General features: G+C 43.3%; 1 protein-coding gene across 1 annotated transcript in view; it reads right to left on the bottom strand.

Moving 5' to 3' along the window:
* KCNMA1 (potassium calcium-activated channel subfamily M alpha 1) overlaps positions 1 to 25,188 on the bottom strand; it is a 699,960-nt gene that overhangs the window by 148,325 nt on the left and 526,447 nt on the right. The window contains exon 15 of the mRNA XM_006754825.2: positions 5,554 to 5,663. Coding sequence (XP_006754888.1) covers positions 5,554 to 5,663 — 110 coding nt within the window. The remainder of the gene's footprint in view (positions 1 to 5,553; positions 5,664 to 25,188) is intronic.

Here is a 25,188-nt window from a genome sequence, read left to right as displayed (position 1 = left end):
CTTTCCCTGCGCCTTCCTCTCCCCTGGGCCCTCACTCTCCTTCCTGGAGGCAGGGGTGTATCCTCGTATTTGCTAGTTCTCAGGAGAAAATCACTATCACGGTTTCCCCCTGAAAACATCAATGTCCAAACATATCTGCTTTGCCCAGTCAGAGTGGCTCAGAGGTTGAGCATCGACCCAGAAACCAGGAGGTTACTGGTTCAATTCCCAGTCTGGGCACGTGATCGGTTTGCAGACTCGGGATGTGAAGAGGTAGCCAATTGATAATGTTGCTCTCTCATTGATGTTTCTATTTCTCTATCCCTCTCCCTTCCTCTCTCTCTAAAAACCAATAAAAACAGATTCTTTAAGAAAAGATCTCTGCTTCCTCTCATCCTCTCATCTAAAGGGGAAACCAATCTGCTCTCGTGGGGAAATCTCAAAGAGCCCAGAGCGCTGAGGGAGTTCTGTGTGGTACTGGGTGCCTCCCAGCCTCCCGACCCCATGCCTCTTAGCATCCCCTCTTCCCTCTCTCTCCCTCTCCGAATCCATCCTCCTTACAAGGCACAGATCAAGTGCCATCGCTTCCAGGAAGCTTATCCTGGTCAGCCCCGCCTCCAGGAAGCTCTGTCTCCCAGTAACTCTCAGCATGTCCTCCTTTGTGTAGATCCATCCAACAAACACTCATCAATAGATGCTCAGCTGTCTCTGTGGATGGAATTAGTTTCCTTCACCAGACTGCGAACTCTCAGAAGGCAGCCGCTATAGGGAAACAGAACCCTTTCCTTGGCATTTATAACTATTGTTACTCATCTTTTACTGTGCATATATTTGATCAAATCTAATTGCAGACTCCTCTAGAGATGGCACCAGGCCTGGCACACTGGCACTAACATCCCACATTCATAAAATATCTATTCAATTGGTTGGCTGGTGACTGATGGCAGAATTTTCTAAAGGGGAGGGGTAGATATAACCTGAGAATGCCAGTGTAATTGTTTTCTTCCTCTGTGCTTCCATCATCTTTGGAGGTGTGTGTGGGGGGGTGGGGTGGGGGGGGAGACATAGAGAGGTGGAAGAACGGAAAAGGACATTAGCTGGTTCTAAGAGATAAGTAATGTCATTCCTCTTTCAGAGATGAGGAAACTGGGGGTAAGCACCCAGTCCCAGGTCAGGCAGCTGGTAACGGTCAAAGGGAGGAGGTATGCAGAAATCAAATAGTTCGTCCCAAATCATGTATCCAGCAACTCCATAGCTCACACTGCATGGCATCACACAGCATCCCATCTCAAGGGCAGGGCACTTCCCTAGGAAATATGGCCTCATACCCGGCCTAGCCCCTTGATTTTCCTACCCCAGCCACCTGCACCCTCCAGTCACCTGCTGAGGAAGGTGGGGAGTGGGAGGGAAAGAAAGTGAGTGGTTTTCTGGTGTTCAGACAACAGTGGATGGCACCCTCTCCTTTAGACCCCCAAGCTCCTTTGCCTTGCTCTTGCTCCCACATGGGCCCAGGAACATGCCGGCTATGCAAAGCCAAGGGGAAACGCGCAGAAGGTGCTGGTCCCTAAAAGGAACATTTGAAGGGCATTCTGGGGAAGGTCCAGGACATCCCACCATGACCTCCAATGAGGCCAAGAGGCAGCTCTGAGGGGTGCAACCTGAACTTCCTCTGGGCTTCGCTGCAGTTAGTGTGTATCTGTTCTCCCCAGCCTGAACCTGCTGTTATGATCCCTCATGGAAACATAACCCAGAGCATCACGGTTTTGGACCTCCACGTTGTTTTGCTGGACTGATCTGGATGCAGCATAGGGAGTGGGGAGAGCAGTCGGTGGTCTGCCTGGCGTGCAAGACAGCAGGCTCCTTCCCACGTCCCTGGAGAGTGCAGGGCACCCTACGTGGAGAAGGAAGAATGATAAGGAGGCGCACACTAAGGCCTGACTCTTAGCTTCAAGGTGACACCCACCCACGCCTCTAGGCTTGGGCTAAAATCAGAGAGAAACATTCCAGTGTCTGAGCCTGAGGTGAATAAGAGAGGTTACCCCAGTCTGTGGTGTGGAGGGGTGGGGACCATGAGGGTTCCCAGCCATCAAACTTTGTATCAGAATCACCTGATTTGTTTGTAAAAAATGCAAATGTGGGGGCCTTACCCCAGATACTAAAATCTGAAGATATAGCCTAGAAACTTCTCCATCTAATAAGTTCCCAGGAGATTCTTAATTAGCCAGCCCTCATCTAGCAACTACTCGAAGTTGCTCCCAATCGCACAAGGCCCACCATCGGAAAACTGGGTCTGCAACTTGTCTGGGAGGTGGTGTGGGAAGGGGCATCAACATGTTCAGTGTATAAACCAGGAATCTTGACACTGATCTCAGAACTATTATGAGGATTCAATGAGAAAATGTAACTGAAATATTTAGAAATAATATTGCATTTTATCTAAATTAGTTACTGTTTTTGGAACAAAGCTGAGGCCCAGAAGTCAACGTCTATTGCTGCACCTCCCTAGGCCAAGAGAGGGCATCTCTCCACTTGAGATTTTTAAAAAGCTTGCCTTGGGCAGCCTTCTGCCCTGCCTGCCTCTCTTCCTCCAGCATTCTGTTCTCTTCGGGAAAGACCTTGAATTTCACCCCTTTATCCTGCCCCCTTGTCTTTCCCCAGAATGACTCTCTCAGCTTCTAAGATAGCAGTGAGCTCTCCTGTGTTGCGATCCCACCCTGCAGAGGGCATTCTGCCAGCCCGAGGGGAGAGTGCATTTATTTCTTTTATGCTTTAAGATGTTATGTGCTGCCTATTGTTTTAATGTGGTGCATAATTACAGAAACCGCTCTGAAAATCTGTGTATTTGATCTGTGCTTTATTACACCCAGAATATCCCCCAATTCTTTTTTGTCTACATGAAGCAGCTTAAAATATACTTTGGCATCCTTTATGTCATCTTGAAATTGAGTAGCCAATTCTTACTGTAATGAAAATACGTATGCGCCTGCCCGGTGATATACAACACTACACTCTAATTACGGCTGTGCTTTAATTAACCTGAATTGAAGAGTGTTATCATTAAACTGCTGGTAACTTTGAATTATGGCTTTTCTTTAATTTAAAGTAGAAAACACAGATAATTAAGCCTCTAGATAATCAAATGCTTGAGGAGAGCTTCAATGTTTTGGGATGTTCCTAAATCTCATTAAATGTCCTTCCTTTATTGATTATTTCTACCTCTGCTGTATCGTTGTGTTAAACGAATAATGGCACTAAGTTGAACACATTCTCATTCACATCAGACGGTTTTTGTTTTATTGTGTTCCAGGCTCTGTACTGAACAAATACTAAATTCTCTGACAACAAGGTGTGTCGGAGGGATTCGCTCCTCCTCGGGACATGTTCTAAACTTGAAAATCAATCGAGGGAAGGATTTTCAGCAGACACCAGTGTCCGGCTTTTGAGCTGGCTCCGAAGGGCAGTGAGGTTTCATGCTGCCCCGTGGGTCAACAATGCAGGCTCCGGTGTCCGCAGGCCAGGACTGGGCTGGAAATGCAGACCTGGCCTGGGATATATGGTCAGGGACTGGAGGGCCTGCACGAAATCTCCCCTACAGCAAACCAGAGCCAGTAGCTCTCAGGGGAAATGCAAGTCCTGTGTTGATCATCAGATTTTCAGGAGAGGCCAAAACCTACTTTTTATGTAAAATACTTCTATTTTGAAATTCTGGCAATTAACTTTTTGTAAAAAATGAAATACTGCGGTGGGCAAATTCATGGTCACCTTTAGCCGCTTCCAGGGCTAGCAGCCCAACCCCTACAGGTCAGCATGCCTGTGCTCTGATTAGGTTCCCAGGAGCAGCAGAGAAGCAGGGGGAAGGCAGGCTTTCAAGGGCGCACTCATGTTCGAGGTAAACACAGGTTAAGCCAGGGAACATCAACCACCAAGGAAAGGGCTTGGAAGACTCCCTGCCAATGCCTCCCATGCCATAGGGGCCCTCAGCCCTGCGGTGTGCCCACACTACCCCTCCTCCAGGCACCGGAGGCCACAGCTGCTGTCCATAGAGCCAGCCCCTATTGGAAGTCCCAAATTCTCAGCACTTCCTGTGCTAGGCGGGCCTGGCTCCAAGGTGGAGAAAGTCCCCAGGGACGGCCTCAGTGCTGCAGGGCCAGTGCCTCTGAACGGTTAACGTCTTTCTGTTTCAGAGAGAAATCGCTTTCAGAGACAGGAGACCATGGGAGTTACAACAGGGCATCCATTCTCAGAAAATAACTTCTTCCGAATCAATTACCTATTCACTTTTCCAGTCCATTTAGCATTTAAACTTTCGCATAGAGACAGGGTGAGAAATTTCAGTCAACAGCCAAACCACTCTGGATTGCTCAGGGTCTAGGCCAGGGACAGACAGAGCGCACCTGCTGTGCTCACTGACAGGCGTCTCCAGGTAAACCCCAAGCTCGGCCCCTCCCCACAGTGCACAGAACAGGACTGAGCCAGGAGAAGCCGAGAGCCCCCTCCTCAGATCTTGCTTTCCAGAGGGTCAGTGTGGCGTCTAGGCAGGCAGACAAGCACAAGGGAGCAGCTTTTCTTCCAGCGGCTCCCCAGATTCCCGTTTCTTCCCAGTTGGTATTAGTGAGACAGCTTATCAAATCCCTTGCTAAGGGGTCAATGGGTCAGGCTGAATGTTTCAATGCTTGGTGCCTTCACAGGGAACAAAGCCCTTGTTTCACTTAAACCCAGCATCTGAGATCCTAAGGGGGGGGATCTGAGGCATCGTCCTGGTGGTGGAAGTTTCTTGGGATCCTGGACACTGAAGTTCCTAAGGTCACACCCCTTAGGTGACACCTGTTCTATCTATGGCTGGGGCTGCCCTTGGCTGCCCTTGTCAAATCCGTCCTGCTGAGCCAGGGTCAGGAGAAGCTGAGCCTTCCTACTATCCTATATAATTAAGAGTTAATATGCTAGTTAGACTGAACAGCAGGACGACCATCCGGATGACCTTCCAGATGAAACCGGGCTGCGAGGGTCAAACCCCTTGCACGGACTTCATGCATCAGACCTCTACTTGTAACATAACAGTTGTCCATGTTGGGGACTTTTTCAAGGTCTCTTTCTGGTACCTGTGGCTGCGCATTTCCTCAGCAAATCAAGAAGGCACCTGGCACAGTGGCTTCTCTGATGTCTCTATGACCTGACTTAAGTGAAAGAGGTTAAAAATCCTTTCATCAAGGGGCTAGCAAGATTTGCTAGTAAAATCAAAGAGACTTGGGTTCACACCTCCCCTTCATAAATGCGCCTGCATCACGGGAGCATATTTCAAGATCTGCAGGAAAATGCAGTTCCTAACTTAGTACAAACGATGGACCACGCCTGAGATCCTCAGGACTGGAGGGAAAAGTATGGCCAGCAGAAGTCCCCCAGGCAGAGACCACTCAGCGACCCACCTTCCCATTCACTGCCCACGGCTGAGCCCATAGGACACAGTCCCAAAGTGTCCAGTGTCCCCACTGTGCTGGGCAGAGGTGGGCATCTTTCCTGAGGGGGGCCCAGTGAATATCCCTGAGGCCCGAGGAGCATATGAGTGTGGTCACTTACTCACAAACAGTAGGGAAGGACAGACCCACGAAGGCACTGGAGAGATACTCTGTGTACATTTCATTGGAGACTCCTTCCAAGTAGTATTTCTGCCACGTGTCTTCCTCAATCTGAAGGAGAAGAGCAAGAGGAGGGTTTGAGATATTGGCAGCAGGCTATACAAGGAGAACTTGAATTCTACCATTCTGGAGACAAATGCATGCACTGGGTACGCGATGGTGACCTTCCTCAACAGCCAGGAACACAAACTGGTCGTCCAGGTGAAGCTTTCCATGGCCTCGAATCCACAGGCTAGAAGTACGTCTCCTCTAAAGCACCACTCCTTTTTCAACCTGTCGATTCCCAATGGTGTAGAGGCATGGGCTCTCACTGCCGTATGGGTGGGCAGGTAAACCGATGTGGTTTTTTGGGGAGAGCAATTTTACAACTGTTATCAATATTGATAAAAGTCCACATTCTCTTACACAATTCCATTTTAAGTATTCATAGCAAAGATACACGGAGGCAAGTATATAAAGACATATGTATAAGAACATCCTTTCTATTCATGAAAAATTGGAAATAACCACAAGTGGCATGTGTGAAATACAAAGAATGAAAAGGTATGATGAAAATGTATATGTGAATATAGAAATTATGTAAAAGGGCACATTAAATAGTGTGTAAAGTCTGATCCTGTGTTTTTTTAAATACCCTATAATTATCTGAATGCTTATAAAGCCATGGGAAAACGTAGAAAGCTTTATACCAAAACACTCATGGTTGTTATATCTGAGATATATAATGACACTTTTTCTCTATAGATTTCCCTATTGTCTGAAGGCTTTTACAATGAGCATATTTATATTACAATGAAACAATACACCTATTTCTACTTTGAGGGGGGAGATTTCCCCAACCCCATACTGAATGCCACAAAGCGTAAAATGTAGCTTCAGAGAGGTCTTACCCCAATTTTCATTAAAATGTGGGGGGAGGAGGGGAGGGCGTTGCCTGATTAATCAAGTTCAACTGGTTTTCCCAACAACCTTCTTCATGCTAAGAATTTCTGAAATTTTTTTTTTTTACCTTGGAATCAATCTTTAAAAATTATAAAGTGAATAACAACAAGGATGCTTAGCCACTCTGGGAGTTTGGGAATCTCATTGCTCCCCATGCAGGCAGGCAGGCTGTGTTCTTGGGCCTCTGTGAGATGCTGCCTCCGAAGTTCATTACCACTGGAGGTTTCGATAAGGGGCAGGATGAGAGGGACTTCCCAGCCAACCAGAAGTGGTTCTTAATAATTTCTTGTGCAGATGTCGATAGAAAAGGCATCTTGCCGATGGTTCAAGGTAAGTTAACTAGGGAACTTCAATGTTTGAATTTGAAAGAGACTTGGAAACAGAGGGAAATGAACACTTACCACCTACTTGGTGACACCATGGAATACAAAAAAAAAAAAAAAGCAAACCAGAAATAATTTAGAAATAAATTGAATGCTCCCTGCTTCTAGGCTGTTTGCCTGCTTTGTGCTCAGTCTGGGTGATTAGATTGTGTTGGTTAACCTCATTAGTGGGAGCTGCTTCTAACCTACTCCCATGCGTTCCACATTAGCCATGCACCACTGCTGGGTGCTGGCTGTTTATCTGCAAATCGGTCTTCCCCAGAGTGGGGTCTGTTAAAAACAAGGCACTCAACCATTTCTACTGCTAAACTGTATGATTTTAAAAATTAGCTGCAATGTGTTGAGCCTAAGCACAAACTTCCTAATTTCCTCAAATCATAAGATTTCAACTTTTTTTCTCAAATAAAAGGTATGCCTGATTTTATAAGCAAATATCATTAATTCCAACTAACCTGAAGAAAGCCCACTCTTTAGTTAATAATTTGAAATATAGAACATTTGGGGCACTATATCATCAAAACGTTTCATTGGTAAATAAGATAGCATATGAGGAAATGCCAATGATAAGTCCTCATAGAACTTTATAACAGCAAATCATATTCTAATAAGAATTTGGCTTGTTCTTTTAGGACATTTATTTATTTATTTAATCATCACCTGGGAATGTGTTTATTGGTTTGAGAGAGAGAAATATCAGTGTGAGAGAGAAACATCTATCCTTTGCCTTCCATATGCACTCCCCAATGATTGAACCTGCAGTCAAGGTGTGTGCCCTGACCGGGAATGGAACCCACAATCTTTTGGGGTAGAGGATAACACTCCAATCAACTAAGCCATCGGGCCAGGGCAGGGACATTCCTTTTATAATGTGTTCCACATCTTGATAATTTAAATATTACAGTGAGTTTCAAAAATAATGAGATGGACCTTTATCTCAGTCGTTTTTTATTATTGCTGGTGATTCCTCAATTAATGTGGTTTCCATATTGTCCATTTAGGTATGGTCAGGAATTTCATGCCTCTGTGTCCTAATGGAACTACTCTTTGGACCAAATTTTATTGTAGGTTAGTCACTAAACTTTTGAAAGTAGAAACAGGTTCTTTGTGCAACAGTATTATGCGTGTTTGTTTTGAACTTAGCAAAAATCATTTGTTTCACTGATTTGTTCATTCAGCAAATATTTGTTGAGTATATTAAGTATCTTAGGACCTGTTCTAGTTACGGATAAAATCAATTTAGACCAGTATTTATTTCCCCATATTTTTTCTTTGCCAGAAAAAGCACCAGCTATATCTAGTTATGACATATTTGACCAGAAACATCTGACTTTTACTGACTTTCTACGCATTTCTTTTTCTGCAAGTCTGCCTTTGTGGCTGATTTGAAATGCTTAAGGACCAAAAGCCAAAAAAGCTGGAAAAAATATACCTAACTTTCTGGAAAGCAAAATGCCTCTTGTTATGCAGACTCTCAGGTGTATCTACAGTGAGGATATGGTAGCAGTGAATTCTCGGTATACAAGCAGAGGAGTCTAAATTCATAAACCAGGTTTCCACGTCTTTAACACTGTTTCCCTAGGAATGGGTCAACATGTTTTCTGGTTTCTGATAAATGTTTCACACATAGAGAAAAGAAACAATACGCCCCCCCAAAAAACAAACAAACAAACAAAAAAAAACACTTAAAATGGTTAAGATGGTAAATTGTATGTTATATATTCTTATCACAATTAAATTTGTTTAAAAACCCTATGTACCACATAAGAACGGAAGAATCAGTAATTCACTACTATGGAGATGCTTTAATCCTCAGGGGCAAGAATGACAAGTTGTGATGGAACAAGGACAGGCAGCAGCAGTTCTATCAGGAGAGCCTGACACTGCAGTGTGTCACCGACCCAGACAGGAGAACCTCACTCCTCATCCCCAGGCCAGGGTATCAATGGTAACTTCTTATTCAGGTTTGCCTTTCTGTGTCTCAAGCATGGCATCTCTGACTTAGTGTGGAAAAGCAAAAGTGAAAAAAAAAGTGAAAGTCGCTTTTATCTTTGTTAGCAGCAGTGAGATACATCCTCAGGAAAGGAAAAGTAAGTGTAAAATATGTCTAGTTTAAGACACCGTGGTTAACACAGAGGAAAGGCCATTGTACAAAGAGATCTAGAGAGTGTACGGTGAGTTTCATCATTATAACAACACTAAGGCACAGAGAGGTTAAGTAGCCCACTGAAGGTCACAAAGCAATGAGTGGGACAAACAGGATTCAGAGTTCATGTTCTTTCCTTTTTTGTCATATATATATATAATTGATTTCAGAGAGAAAGGGAGAAGGAGAGAGAGATAGAAACATCAATGATGAGAGAGAATCATTGATTGGCTGCCTCCTGCACGCCCCCTACTGGGGATCAAGCCCACAACCCCAGGCTTGTGCCCTTGGCCAGAATCAAACCCAGGACCCTTCAGTTTGCAGGCCGATGCTCTATCCATTGAGCCAAACCAGGTAGGGCCAGAGTTCATGTTCTTAATCACCTACCATATTACCTCTTGCTAGAAATGACAGGGTCAATATAGGAAGGCAGTGATGCTAAAGTTCAGGAGCCAGGAAAGACTTTCCGTATATAAGCACCTCAGGGGGAAGTATCAGATCAGAACACCCTCCAAGATTGAAAATCCTAAACCCTGGAGCCCATGACTTTGGGGGAGGTCAGCAGGAGTAACAGTGATCTTCAGGCTGGAAACTTCAGGCTTCCTCTCAGAATATGACAGCATCTCTTCTATTCTATACAATGGAACCATCCCAGCCTCCAGTTCTTTCCTAAAATAGTACATGCTGTTCTCCACATCTGTGTTGTCAATGTATTTTTAACTGCAATGTGAACACTTCCCTGCAGAAAAATGAAGGAATGGGACCTAAACGACTTAGGGAAAGGCGCCAAAATTAATTTGCCAGTCATTCAGCAATCTGTCAAAGGCAAAACACTGCCCGAGGCAGCAAGTTGTCCTCCGCCTGTCCCATCAAACTCCAGCTGTTCCAGAGAAGCACCTAGAAGATGCGTGGGTGACCAGTGCATCAAAAACCCACAGACTCCTCGGGGAGAAAAGGAATCGAGCCACTGGCCAGCTCGTCTACACTTCTCACGGTCTTATTCATCGGCCCTTCATTATCTAATTTTTCAGCCAGTGAGTTCCACCCCCAAGAAAATGGCTGTCCACCAATCCATGGGCTGATGGCTCCGTCATCAAAGGCACCTTCCAACTGAAACCATCCGCCTTGGCTCTGGGGGAAGGAACACCTTCTTGATTCCAATTCTGCACATGTTACTAATGATCGGTCGGTAATGACACCTTTTCTATTTTATGCTTTCCCTGATTAGCATGAAACTATGTTTCTCTAATGTTAACAGCCCCGGTGAATGTGGAAAATCAACCATCCTGGCTGGGCTGCGTTACAAGCATCGCGATTTCTGTTCCAGCAATGAGTCAGAATAACCGTGTTGATTACAGCCAAATAATTTTGTAAAAGTCTATCCCTACCTCCAGAGTCATCTAAATAATTCCAAAGATGATCACATTCCAATCCGTGTTTAATTGAAAACAAGCACACTGTTTTAATTCAAATATATGTTCTATTGTGTACTTTAAAAACAATGAACTGAAAGGAACTACGAAAACCAATGACCGTTATTTTAATAGCTGCAATAAGAAGAGGTGAGTTGTAACGCACACGCGAACATTGCCCAAAACTGGTAGTGGGAGACCATTCTAATAGCAGGTTGTTGTTACATTTATAATTTTTTTAAAAGTATATTTTATTGATTTTTCACAGAGAGGAAAGGAGAGGTATAGAGAGTTAGAAACATCGATGAGAGAGAAACATTGATCAGCTGCTTACTGGGGATGTGCCCGCAACCCAGGTACATGTCCTTGACCAGAATCGAACCTAGGACCCTTCAGTCCACAGGCCGACGCTCTATCCACTGAGCCAAACCAGCCAGGGCTATATTTATAATTTTTTAAAAAAATGTATCTAAATTCTCAGCTAATATTCTTCCTCTAATAATGCGACAGTCTTTATAGTGTGACAGTCTAAAACAGTGCACTGACATCAACTGGCCAATGTACCTTAGATCCCATCAGAACATATTTATTCTTACAAAAAAGAGAGTCCACAGAAAGTGTCAGGCCCCCGATGACAATTATAAATGGAAGCAGCATTTCTGGGCTCCAGGCTGATGAGCGTGTGGCTGGTGACCAAAATGAGTGGGGTCACTGTCCCCTCCTTCAGCAGCACGAGCGCGCTCTGTCCCTGGGACACATCTGCTTTCACGCTGCATCTGAGGGTCTCTTGCTGGAAAGAATGATGTTGAGGGCACCTGAATGTTGAGAAGACTTTATCTCCTCTGTTTCCTTCTAAGTTCCCATGTTAACAAACGTGCCCCAGCTGTTATCCATGGGCATGTGGCTCGCTCTCTCTCTCTCCCTTCCCAGCCTCTACGTTCTTCAGTATAATTACAGCCCCTCCCCCCAAACCAACTCACAGAATTAAAAAACAACACATTTGAACTAAAAAACAACACGTTTGAATTTTGAATTTTGCTCTCTTAGGTCCTCACAGGTGGAGGGACAGGGACTGCCTCCATGCACTGCTTTTTTTTTGGGGGGGGGGGACTGGTGATCCAGCTGAAATCAACGGAAAGATGCAGAAGAGATGGGGAACCAGTGGTACTGTGCACCTTTCAGAATATGTTTCTTTCTTGTGCCAAATTGCCCACCACGGCTGTCCTTGGACATGAATGCAGGTCGGCGGCCCTTCCGATAGCAGCATTGCACGTTGGGGACTCCATAACCATTTGGCATCCCTCAATTATAGCCCATTTCAGACTGCATCGTCCAGAATGTGAGGGCAGGAAAAAAGGATCTCAGATTTTTCCAAAGGCTTCAGGACCATGTCAATTAAAACAAATTATTTGAGATTTGATGATGGAATGCCAGATAACTGGTTGCTTGAGCGCTGGACGAATAAATAAACAACTCCAAAGACACATTTTGGGGTAGACTTGAGCCAAGTCTCTTATTCCCAGACTAGTGGGCTGCAGGCTATCAAATAAGATTTCTTCCATCACACATTATGAAAAAAATGAGTTCATATGAGGTATTTAGAGAGAGAACAGACCACACCAGAAAGCATTAGCGTACATGGCATTTCCCCACTGTGTTCCCCAGCCCAGATTATTTCAGAAGAAACAAAAAGGGCCAGAGGGACTGGAGGTAAAAGAATGGCTAGCAGGAAGCATGATACGAGAACTTTTAAAAATAATAATTATTGCCCGGCCGGCATGCCTCAGTGGTTGAACAGCCACTGATGAACCAGTAGGTCATGATTCGATTCCTGGAGAGGGCACATGCCCAGGTTTGGGGCTTGATTCCCAGTAGAAGGCCTGCAGGGGATGGCTGATCCACGATTCTCTCTCATAATTGATGTTTCTCTATCTCTCTCCCTCTCCCTTCCTCTTTGAAATCAATAAAAAAAATTTTTAAGAATAATTATTTAGAAATTATTTAAGAAAGTGTTACTTATGTGGCAGAAAATGGGTGCTTTTTTCAATACATAAAAGATCTTCTACTCTCTTATTTTTTTCTCTAATGTAGCAAAGGTGTTCATGCTTAAAAGATGCCAAACTTTTTTAAAGATTGGCCTAATTACTGTCTATCCAAATATGACTTTGTTTTTGCAATCCTGCTAATAGTTAACAGCATCCTCATTTTAGCTTCAAAAAATAAGGTTCTTAAAATACCCCTAGAACAATTCTAATCTGGTAGAAGGAGCAGGAAATACATGCTCTCCCGCAGGCTGAGCAACCTTCCCGGCGACACTTCAGCCCCACACACGGGATTTCCCAGGACAGAGCTCCTCAGCCCACGTGAGGTGAGGGACCAGGCTTTTACTTTTATTTCTAATATCTATTCTTCTGCAGGCAAAACCTTCGGAAAACTCTAACAAAAACGAATTCCAAAACAAGAACAAGAAAGAAATGAAAAGACAAGACATGCAAAGTACAAGTCCAACATTTTCATCATGAGATCCAAAGGATATCAAATCTACCTGCCAATTGCTTTAGGTTTCAAAGCGCTCCCTCTCCTGTTCTTCCTATCTCTGGGTGGGTGGGCAGCAAACAGTTCCCAAAACCCTCCAGGAGTGGTGCCCGCGGTTGTGCTAGCCACCCTCTCTCACTACCCTTCCTGCCCACCGTTTCCCCAGGTATCCGTGGAGTTGAATTGTTCTCAAGTAAGATTTTCCAAAATAAGTGACTAACGGGTGTTACCTTGAACATAAGAGTTGGTGAAGAGCAGGTTCTAGGGTAGTGGTTCTCAACCTTCCTAATGCAGTTAATACAGTTCCTCATGTTGTGGTGACCTCCAATTTCATTGTTACAAATTGAACATAATTAAAACTTAGTGATTAATCACAAAAAACAATTGGTGGGTGACTTGTGCACACATGTAATTATATATGTGTTTTCCGATGGTCTTAGGCGACCCCTGTGAAAGGGTCATTCGACCCCCAAAGGGGTCGCAACCCACAGGTTGAGAGCCGCTGTTTTAGGGTGTCCCCATTAAAATGGAGGCCATTTTGAAGGCAGAAAATTTTTTCTGCATCTCCAGTGCCTGGAACAATGCAGGGATCATAGTAGTAGCTCAATGATATGGTTGAATGAATGAAATAAATTTGGGATTTCACAAAGCCAAATAGGACTTTTTAAGGCAATACTTGGGAGTATTTAACACATTAGGATGAACTATACGTCTCCAGGGGGAAACTTGGTGTTTAGTCACAGAACCCACTTTCTAAGGAGCAGCTCATGGAGATGGGCAGTGCCGATCTAAACCTTGCTCTCCCTGACTTCCCGCCACGGCGTTTCCCTTGATCCTTCTGCACCAACAGCTCTCTCTATGGCCATTCCCAGTGGTCAAAGTCCAGCTTCCTAGAAGTTCACAGTAGGCACCTCCTCACTGGCGAGGCTGCTCTGCATTTCCCCAGCTGGTGTGCTCTACCCCGCCTTAACGGGAACACTGATGGTGCTCACCTCCAGGGACGCTGGGAGGCTGGACAGATGACCCATATAGAGTGCACAGAGCACAGCCTGGCCCAAATGAAGCAGTCAGTGCCTACATATGCCAGTACCTACAGCATGAGAGTCTCCTAAACGCTCACAAGAACTACAAGAAAGCAGAATTGGGGACATGAGCCCCTCCTTTGTGCCCTGAACTTTGCATTTTCTAGAACAAGCAGCACGGTCCCTTGTAAGAGGTGTTTAAATACTATTTGTTAAACCGAACTGAACAAGACAAAACTGGAGGAAGGCACAAAGTGCCACGTATCATTTCCCCAGGCATCTAATCACAGGCACCGATCTCTTCACAGCATTTAGAGTCAGGCCATGGAATGAACCTACTCTGCCTCCAAATGCTGAACAATTCTTCCTTCTTGAGATCGAACAGCGAGCACGTGTAATTGGGTCCTTTTATAAACTTCCCAGAAAACTTCTGACCATAAGCAATATTCTTCTGAGCAATTTTGTCATCACAGAGCATCTTGGGCTGCTCATTAGCAAGTGGCTTACAGTTTTCTAAATTCAAAACCCAGTAACATGGAGGCTTGGATTTGAAAGAAGGAACTCTCAGGAGCTGGTGCATCACCAGCAACCTCACCGAAGTCCTTCCTCCTGCTGGCGAGGAGCCCACCGCCACCCCGACGGAGAGGAGACCCCGCTCTCAGGCCCGTGCGATCTTCCTCATGGGACTTCGCCCTTCACTTGTCCCTTGTCTTCATTTTATAAATTCCGATGCTTCCAATGAATCCACATTGGAATCACACAACAATGCAACAGCGAATAGACTGAGCCCATTAAAGACTATATTTGGCAGTGCCATTACTTCTAAATGCTCAGATTGAGGCCAAAAATAACCCATTGGTGGTTTATTTATTTGTATATGTAGAACTGGGAGGAGATGAAACAAGTTCGAAAAGCATGGGAGTCGGCACAGGAATTATGAGCTTGCTTTGGATGAGACAAGCCATTAGAGTAGCTTATGCTTTTGCAGAACCTTCAGAATTTTAGCAGTTTGGCGAGAATCCCACTGCATCCACCGATGTTAACAGCTGGGGTGATATCTCACCGGTGGGCACATTTAAGAGCTTCTTTAACTCGTCTTCCGAGGCTCTGAGTCCAGTGCTTGTGCATGGGAATCACCCAAGGTCTTAGCCAAATGGAGCTTCTGATGCTGTGGTGCTGGGGTGGGGTCTCAAATTGCATTTCTGACAAGCTCCCCACACAACACTGATGCTGCCCAAACATGGACCACACTCTGAGTACCAGGATCTATTCCCAAAGACAGTGAAGGACAGCACACAAGTATTTCCCATCGTGCCCTTATGGACCAGAGATTAAGGAGAATGAATCACAGCCAAAACATTTGAGTTAGAGATGAAAAAGAATGTCATCCAAGAGTATCACTAAATACTGGAGCCAGATAGAGCAAGATTGTAGCTAATGAAGTACAAGATGGATATCCAAGTGGTTGGGTTGCTGTGGTAATTAGTCAAAACAATATTTCAAGGATCCAGATTTATCAGCATAGTCTTTCTCCATTGATCCAGTGACCCCACTGATAGCTTCGTCTCCATTTCAATGTGGGCTGTGTGACGGGAGAACAATAATGTGGCTATATTTAATTCAACTAAAAATAAAGTTTCAGAAAATGGCCCTCATTTGTATCCCTAATTTCTATTCAACTTTCCCATTTTAGGACACAGTGCTGAGTGTGAGGATGAAAGCACTTGCCAACTCAGTCCCGTTCTAGTGACAGCAGATTCTGAATACTTATGTCTCCTATCGCTGTACAATACGGCCTAATAAAGGCGAGCCAAAGAGACCAGATTTCATTTCAGAGCAAAGGGTTCGCCCATAAACTTTTGCTTGCTGGCTGAACAGAGCCATTCCGGCCGCGAGCATAAATTGTGCTCGCGGTAGGTATCAGGGTGATGGGGGAGCCAAATGGGTTGTTTGCGAGCCAGGTATCCAAGGCAGAGGCACCCGCTTTATTGTGTATTCATTGTTATCTGGAACATCTCTCACCAGCTAGAGAATATTTTTACAGGAAGTTAGAAATGACTTCAGAAATTCCCCTCTGCCGCTCCCGAGAGTGGGTGTTAGGCCTCATCAAAAAGACATTTGGTGCAGAAATTGAAAATGGGCAGCCTATAAATTGCTGAGGTATTTAGCTGGGTGTAGCAGTTTCCTTTTCAGAGGGACCATGATCCTGCGTGTAGGAGCAATGTGCAAAGTACAGAAGCACATTCAGGCTCTGGGTTCAAATCCCAACCTCACCGAGTGCCTCTGGGCAACCTGTGTGACCCCTCCAAACCTCAATCCCCTCACCTGCCAAATGAGAGCAACGGTGGTACCTACCCCCGAGGAAGGAAGCTGGAATGAAGAAAGACATGGGAAGTGTTTAACATAGTGCTGGTGCCAGGTACTCTGGTGGTTGGATCACACTAAAAGATGGCATTTATTGAGTACGCACCCTATAGATGTTCTATAAATGTCAGCTATCATTTCAGTAATAATGAGTGATGATGATGGGTGTGGGGATGGGGATAATGACGATGACGGTGAAGGTGATGGTAATGATGGTGGTGATGATGATGGTGACAATAATGACATCCCTGCTGCTCACTCCAAGGAACACAGGCCAGTTAGAAGTTGGGCTTGTGACTCATGGCTTCCTATTTTTTTTTTTAGCTGATTCTAGAAAAGCCTGGAACATTGCTGGTCATGAGATGACCCTCTGGCCTGAAGGGAAACACTAAGCAGCTTGAATCTGTCTCCTGAGGAAAGCAGTGTTCTGGGATGTCTTCCCTCCTCTCCGCCTCTCCCAGTGGCCAGCAAGTTCACTCTGAATGGGTACGATGACAACGCATAGGTTAAATATTTGGAGGAAATGATGGCCTCCCACAATAGAAGAAGGGCCATGTGCGGACAACACCTTAAAGTGACGTAGAAAGACTCAGCCTGGCTTCTGAGAGGAGCCCCGACTGGATTAGCTCCTTCTGGTCCCGGGACTTGACTCTTGCCCACATCCTTCACTCTGTTCTCATCTCTCCATCTTCTTCCCAGCAAATGGCTTTGCTCCTGGTTTCCAGCCTCATCACGAGACTGATTTTGAAGCCTGGAGCATCCTTGGTCCACAGGACAGGCGTGCTAGTAACCTGGTGCTTGTTCGAACATTATCACTAAAAGTACCTGTTCAGATTGTGTTTGGAGGAGAGGCTGAGCACTGGGTGGGGAGATAAGAGAGAAGACTGACCACTGGTAAGAGACCCCAGCCTCTACTGGCCGCAGCAGTTCAGTCCAGCCCCCCTTCTGCATACTCCCTGCACCAAAATGAAAGGCTGGGGTTATGTGGATTCATCTTTTTAGGGGGCAAGTTAGAAAATACCTGTTGTTGCCTGAACAGTCCTCTTGGGAGAAGGGATCCCATCCCTCTCACCCCAAACAATTCACCAAAGCATTCCTTTCAACCACGAACTGTATGCCTCCTCAGGACAGTCCTGGAGGGCACACTTTTCTCCTTGTTGGATTTCTGGAATCAGTTTAGCACTTGTTATAGCTCAGTATCCCCAGAAAGCTGCCAGACTAGCCCTCGCCCAGCAGGTGGTACGAGGCAAGAAGAGAGAGGACTTGTGATGGTCCAGCTTGGGCAGGGAGAGGCCTCTCTGTCCCTATGCTCCCTGGTCATGAGCAGTTTCAGTCCTTCAGGCAGGACCCAGGGGGTTGCTGCTCTCTGAGTTCACACACGCTACTCATTCCAGCACAGTCTCCTCTCAGTTAAGCCAGCACAGGCTCTGTCCCGGGCAAGGCTTCGCTTGTTTGATGGGCTTTCATTACATATAGGGAAGAACAGAGTGTCTCCATGCACTGCAGAGGCCTGGGAAAAGCCAGACAGATGCACCCAGCATCCCAGCTTTCTCTTGTCTGAGCAGATAGAATCTTCCAGCCCCCAGGGCGGGGGTGGGTTCTGACAGAGGGGTTGGTGGAGTTGAAAGGACCGGTGTCACTTAGGCTGATGAACAATGCCTCTGCCCTAGAAAATGTATTCAAGCAGAAAATCCTGCTAAGTCTATCTCACCACAAAGAGTCCCAGGGACCTCCCCCAACATTAGTCATTTACAAAGATGTTGGCAACACAGAATTGTAAGCACTATAGGGAAGGATGCTTTTATGCCACCCCAGAGGATAACTTTATATTAGGTTCATCCTTCTTTCTTCTCCCATTAGTGACCCAAGCAAAACCCAGTCCCAAGTCTCATCACTAACAGAAACCCAAATAGTACCACCCTCTCCTAAGAAGGGAGACGGGGGTCGGTACACTCATACACTGAGGATGTCTCCAACCACTTTTCACAGTGAAGATAAAGCTCAGGAAGGTTGAGTGATAGTCCACGGTCTTGCTACAAATCATGTGCTAAATCAGTCTTACAACTCTTCTCCTACCCATTCCTGGCCCACTGCACAACTACACAACTGTCCCCTCACACTGTACAAGGGAGGGAGGGCAGGCCGAGGGAGGGCTGTGCTGGCAAATTTAGGTAACACAGTGGTCCATGGGTATAACTGAATAGGAAATACATGCCATGATCTTTGGATGGTCAAGTCTAATACCTAATCTGAATTCTGAAAGGAGCACCGAAAATTCCCCTCTCATTTGTTCTTTCCTCACTAGTCTATTCAAGGAAAAGAAAAACTACCCAGCCACTAAAATAAATTGCCATCTCACTACCAAAGTTTAGCTAAAACAAGAAATGCATAGAAACTCCTTAAGAAATGATACTTCCTTTGTCACATAGAGACAAAGGAGGGACTTGATTCAATCCACTGTCCTAAAAAGCAATGCCATAAATATGGAGGCTAGCATGAAATACAGACTTCTGTTGTCAGACTGACAGCAAAGAGCTTTTCCAAACCAAGGTCATGGGCATAGAGATATATGTTACTTCTCAGTGGGCAGAGATGCCCTACCTGCTGACACAGTATAGGGAAAAGGGAGGAAATAATATCTCTCACTCACACGTCAATTAATGCCATCCACTTCCATCCTACGCCCCATTGCCTAGTGCACACAAAGCACAGTGTTGGGGCAGGGCACCTGTATTTCTTTGAACTTGAAACCCTTATCAGTGGGACTGCATCACACTTGTTACCGTGAAACACATGTGACAGTTAACGATAAAAACTACAAAATTATACCCAGTTGAAAGGTTTTATCTCATGCCATTTTTCAAGTTGGCAGATAGATGCCTAAATTGATCTCGGAATCATTTTACTCGTGTCCCAAAGTTTCTCTAAATCAGCCAGATGAGTCTGAAGTTGAAACAGCCACCTCACATTGTTCTACGGGAAGAGGTGCTGGATTCCCCTGCCCCACGGTTGGCCTTAGCCTGTGATGTAAAGGCGGACTACCTCAAACTCATCCCAAAGGGAATGATTATTAAATATGCTAAAGGACATGAAGACAATGGCAGTAGCTTGGAGGCAATAATCTCCCTGGTCCAGCTGTAAAGGATAAACATGGAATATGGCATCTATGGTGTTCTCTGGGCTTCTGTTCTGGATGAGATGGAGTAAGCACACTCCACCTTGTATCTTCCACTAACTGCATCTACCACATTTGGACAGAATGCATGGAGTGGCTATTTGAAAGCTCTGAGAAGTAAAAAGCAGCTGGCAGATTAGGGGAAATGACCAGAATGGGAAGGACCACCAAATCAGCAGTGAGTTTACCATTGTTTCTCCGCTGGTATCCTTTGCCATGACCTTAAGGCAGCCCAAATCTAAGTGAGCACCAGGATGTGAGCAGAGCAAGCTCCAAGAAAAGCTCCGTTCTGGCTCAAAAAGCAGTGCAGGGAATTCCTAACACCTAGAGAAAATGGGGCAAACCATGGTTTATCTTTTTGTTTTTAAATTAATTTCTCACAGTCCACCCCTCTCCCCTCCAAAGCATCAAGTGGTAGTGGTAGCAGTAGCAGCAGCAGCAGAGGCGGGAATGGGAGCTGGAAGGAGGTAGGAGAACCTTCTCTGGCTAGAGGATTTGAGGCCCTAAGAGAGCAGGGCAAAGCCCTGTTATTTTCTTTTAAAAAGTATGTTATTACTTTAATAGAGAAAGAAACAAAGATGTGAAAGAGATACATGGATCCAGTGCCTCCCATCGACCAGAGATTGAACCCACAAGCTGGGCATGGGCCCTTACCGGGAATTGAACCTGCGACTTTTTGATGCTTTTTGAAACAATGCTCAACCAACTTAGCCACACCAGCCAGGGTAGTCATGTTGCTTTTTATCTCTCTTTGTCCTCTCTTGGTTGTCCCCAGTCACTGAAATAGCAAAGCAACATTTTTTTAAAGCCCCAGATCTTTGGTCAGGATATCAAAAAGGAAAATCCCATGAAATTGAAAGTTCCTTGGAGATCACAGAGAAAGGGGACTTGGAAAAGTAGCCCCTTATGATTGTTCATGAATTTCTGTGCCTACCCTGAGCTGTGTGCATGGATGGAGCAGACCTTACACAGCATTTATAAATTTTGAGAACTAAACTATAACATAGTCTATGGCCCAGTCTAAGAGGGATATGGGACAGATTCAAAGAGCAATGCCGATGCTTTGAAAACTCAACTACCATTGGAATCACATGCCATAGAAGCTTGGTCAGAACTTGCAGCCTAAAATCAAACAGGACAATTTTGTGCCAAAATAAAATTATCGACATTTTTGTAAGATTTATACAAGACTCAGAGTTGCATAATAAAACAATCAAGATGTTCAGGATATAATAAAAAAAATTACTTGGCATAGGAATAATCAGAAAATATCTCAACTTGCATCTAAGGCCTAGATGGCACAGGTATTAGAATTGTCTAACTAAGGGCCTTACAGCTATTATAAAAATGTTTCAATAACTAAATGAGAACACCTTTTTAAGAATTGAAAGATAGAAAGCCTTAATTAAGAAACAAGATAAAATGAAGAATTATATGGAAATTCTCAAATTGAAAATACAATAACTAATGTACTAGGTGTACTGGTTAATAATGCAGATTTTTTTCAGTAGATGGAGTTATACATACGTTAATATATATGTGATTTGACATGTATGCTATTTTGTTGTATTGACAACAAGCTTCAAAACTTCATATGTCAAATTTGCTGAAGGGTTAACATCATATTTTTACACTTAAAAATGTCGAATTTCATGCCAAAAAGTGAGCATTTGTGGGAAGTTTATAATTCATTACTTTATTTTGAAGAAAAGTGCTGCTGAAAGTTATCATATACTTCAGAAAGCTTATGGTGAACATGTTCCATCTCAAGATACTTGTGAACGCTGGTTTAAACGCTTTAAAGTGATGATTTTGATGTGAAAGACAAAGAACGTCCAGGTCAACCGAAAAAGATTGAAGACCAATAATTACAAGCATTATTGGATGAAGATGCGTGTCAAACTCAAAAACAACTTGCAGAAAGATTAAACGTTGCTCAGCGAACAATTTCCGATCCTTTACAATCGATAGGAAAGATTGTAAAGGAAGGAAAATGGGTGCCACATCAACTGAACGAAAGACAAATGGAAAACCAAAAAGTCATCAGTAAAATGTTGCTTCAAAGGCATGAAAGAAAGTCTTTTTTGTATCAAATTGTGACTGGCGATGAAAAGTGGATTCATTTTGAGAATCCCAAATGCATAAAATCATTGGTTGATCCAGGTCAACCATCAACATGGACTGCAAGGCCAGATCGCTATGGAAAGAACAATGCTCTGGGCCAAATCGCTTCGGAAAGAAGACAAAGCTCTGGTTTGGTGGGATCAGGAAGGTGTTTTATGAGCTTCTAAAACCAGGTGAAACTGTTAATACTGATCGCATCCGACAACAAATAATCAATATGAACCATACTTTGTACGTGAAATGACCAGAATGTTCCAGAAGACATGGCAAAGTCATTTTGCTTTATGATGACGCTCCATCATACACTTCAAAACCGGTTAAAGACACATTAAAAGATCTTGCCTGGGAAGTATTAACCCACCCGCTGTATCCACCAGATCTTGCTCTTTCAGATGACCACTTGTTCCGATCGATGGCACACTCACTTTCTGAGCAGCACTTCAAAACATACGAAGAAGTGGAAAGTTGGGTCACTGAATGGTTTGCCTCAAAACAAGAAAAGTTCTATTGGGATGGTATCCACAAATTACCTGAAAGATGGGAAAATGTGTAGCTAGCGATGGACATTACTTTAAATAAAGCACTTTTGATGTTTCTCTTGAAATTATGATGTTTTCTTTGATTACAGAAATCCTCATTATTGAACGGTACACCTGGTATTATAGATGGGCTAAATAACAGAATGGAGATGATAGAGAAGGGAATCAATAAACTTAAATTTAGATCAACAAAAATTGTGCAATTTGAACAATAGAAAGAAAAATGATTTAAAAAATGAATAGAGCTTTAAGGTCCTGTGGAATATTAGTAAAAGGCCCACCTTTTGTCTTATAGGAAACCCAGAAGGAAAACAGAAATTGTGTGATACAGAAAAAATATTTGAAGAAATAATGAATGAAAACTTCCCAAATTCCACCAAAGATAAACCTAGAGGTCCAAGAATCTCAGTTAGCCCCAACAGCATAAACACAAAGAAATAATGCTCAACCAACCAGATGACAGGAAACCAAGGACAAAATGAAAACATTAAAAGCAACCAGAGAAGAACAACTCATTACTTATAGGTGAACGGTAATTCAAATAACTATGGATTTCTCATCAGAACTAATGAAGCCAAAAAGGAAAATATTTTTTTAGAAAATTGATTTTGAGAGAAAGAGAGGAAGAGAGAGAGAGAAACATCAATGTGAGAGGGAAACGTCGATTGGCTGACTCCTGCATGCCTCCCAGTGGGAATGGAACCCACAACCTTTCCGTGCACAGGAAGATGCTCAACCAACTGAGACACACCAGTCAGGGGAAAACAATGCTTTCAAATTACTAAAAGTAAAAGATTTGTTAACCCAGAATTTTCTATTCATCAAAAATGTCCTTCAGGAATGATGGTGAAATAAAGACATTCTCAAATAAAGAAAAGTAGTATTTACCAGCAGGCTGCTCTAAAAGAATTGGGGGTGGGGGGATTTTGTTCAGAAAGAATGGAATGATACCAAAAGGAAAATTGAAACATCAAGAATGAAGAGAGAAAAACAGAAATGGGAAGTATCAGAATAAATATAAAATACTATACTTCCGTTGAGTTCTTTAAAATATGTTTGATGGTTGAAAGCTAAAGTTATAATATTGTCTGATGGGTTTTCAATGTATGCAGATGTAATAATGCATAACACGAGGAAAACCAACAAAAAATGTGGAAGGTAAAGAGATCTGTAACTAGCACTGCTATGAACATTGCTGCTATAACCTTTTAAAACTATACATATAGTTTAAAAAAAGAACAAAATTAAAAGCAGATTCATTGAAAAGATCAGCGAAATTTACATGTAGTACGACAGACAAAAGAAAGAAGACACGTATTACAAAACCAGGAATGAGAGAGAGGTTATCACTACATACCATGCAGACATTAAATGGACAATAATGGGAAATTATGAACAACGTTACGTACATAAATTGAGCAACTCAGTTAAATTGAACTAATTCCTCAAACCCCTTAAACTGCCACAACTCACCCAAGATTACATAAATAACCTGAATAGACCTATAACTATTAAAGAAATTGAATTAGTCTTTAAAAACCTTTGGGAAAAGAAATTCAGGTCCAGATGGTTTCATTAGTGAATTCTATTAAACACTTGAAGAAAAAATATCATCAATTCTACACAATCCCTTCCAGAGAATAGAAGGGAAAACACTTTCCTACTCATTTTCTGAAGCCAACTAAAATCAGATATGGACAGTATAAGAAATATATAGAACAAAATCCACTTGAAAACCTATACACAAAAAAATCTTCATAAAAACATTAGTAAATCAAATCTACCCATATATCAATATAAATATATACACCACATCTATACATGTGTATATACACGTATGTACATATGTGTGTGCCTGGGTATGTGTATCACACTAGGAGCAACTGGGGTTTATCCTGGAATGCATAGTGACTGGTTCAATCATCTCAAATCAGTCAATGCAATTCACCATATTAATAATCTAAAGAATGAAAACAACATGATTATATCAACTGACGTACAAAAAGCATTTGGTAAAATTCAATACCCACTCATGGTAAAACTCTCATCAAATTAAAAGAAAAGAATTTCCTCAACCTCAAAAGAAGGGCTAACCTTATATACCTATAGCTGACACATACCTATAGCTGACATGATACTTAATGGTGAAACACTGAATTTGGTCCCTCTTAAGAGTGGAGACAAATCAAAGACACACTCCTTCACTCTTTGTATGCAACATCCTGCAAGAAGTGCAAGCCAGCACAATATGGCGGCAGAATACAAGGTCAATACAGGAAAATAATGTGTCTTTCCACATACCACCAGTGAACAACTAGAAACTGAATTTCTTAAAGATGCCATTAAAAATAGCATCCCCCAAAGTAATATTCATGTATAAATCTAACAAAAAATGTACAGAATCTGTTTGCTGAAAACTACAAAATACTGATGAAAGAAGTTAAAGATTATCTAAATAAATAGACCATTTTCATAGATTGGAATCCATGTGAATGCTGATGCTCCCCCAAATTGGTCTATACGTTTAACACAATTCAAATAAAAATGTCAGTAGGAATTTTTGCAGATACCATCTTATCCTAAAATTCATTTGAAAAGCCGAAAACACTAGCCTAGCCAAAACAATTTGAAAAAGAATACACTTGGAGGAATCACATTACCTAATGGCAATTTTAAGCCACAGAGGATTATTTCCAGATCTTGAAACTTAATGGAATTTTCTCATTACATTTTGAAGATTCTTGGGGCTGGTCGCTCCTTTCCTCCTTCTGTTTTCCCTCCTTTGTAATGGGAATGCGTATCACTGTTGTCCTATGGCCATCTTACCATGATGCGTTAAAGGCATTCTGGTTTTACAATTCCACCAATGGAAGGAATTTTGCCCTAGCATGCATTATACCAGAGTGTTTCCCATAAGTGATTTAGATGATGAAACTT

Source organism: Myotis davidii, unplaced genomic scaffold (genome assembly GCF_000327345.1).
Source record: "Myotis davidii unplaced genomic scaffold, ASM32734v1 scaffold513, whole genome shotgun sequence".
Taxonomy (NCBI): Eukaryota; Metazoa; Chordata; class Mammalia; order Chiroptera; family Vespertilionidae; genus Myotis; species Myotis davidii.
This window is presented reverse-complemented; position numbering and strand designations above follow the sequence as displayed.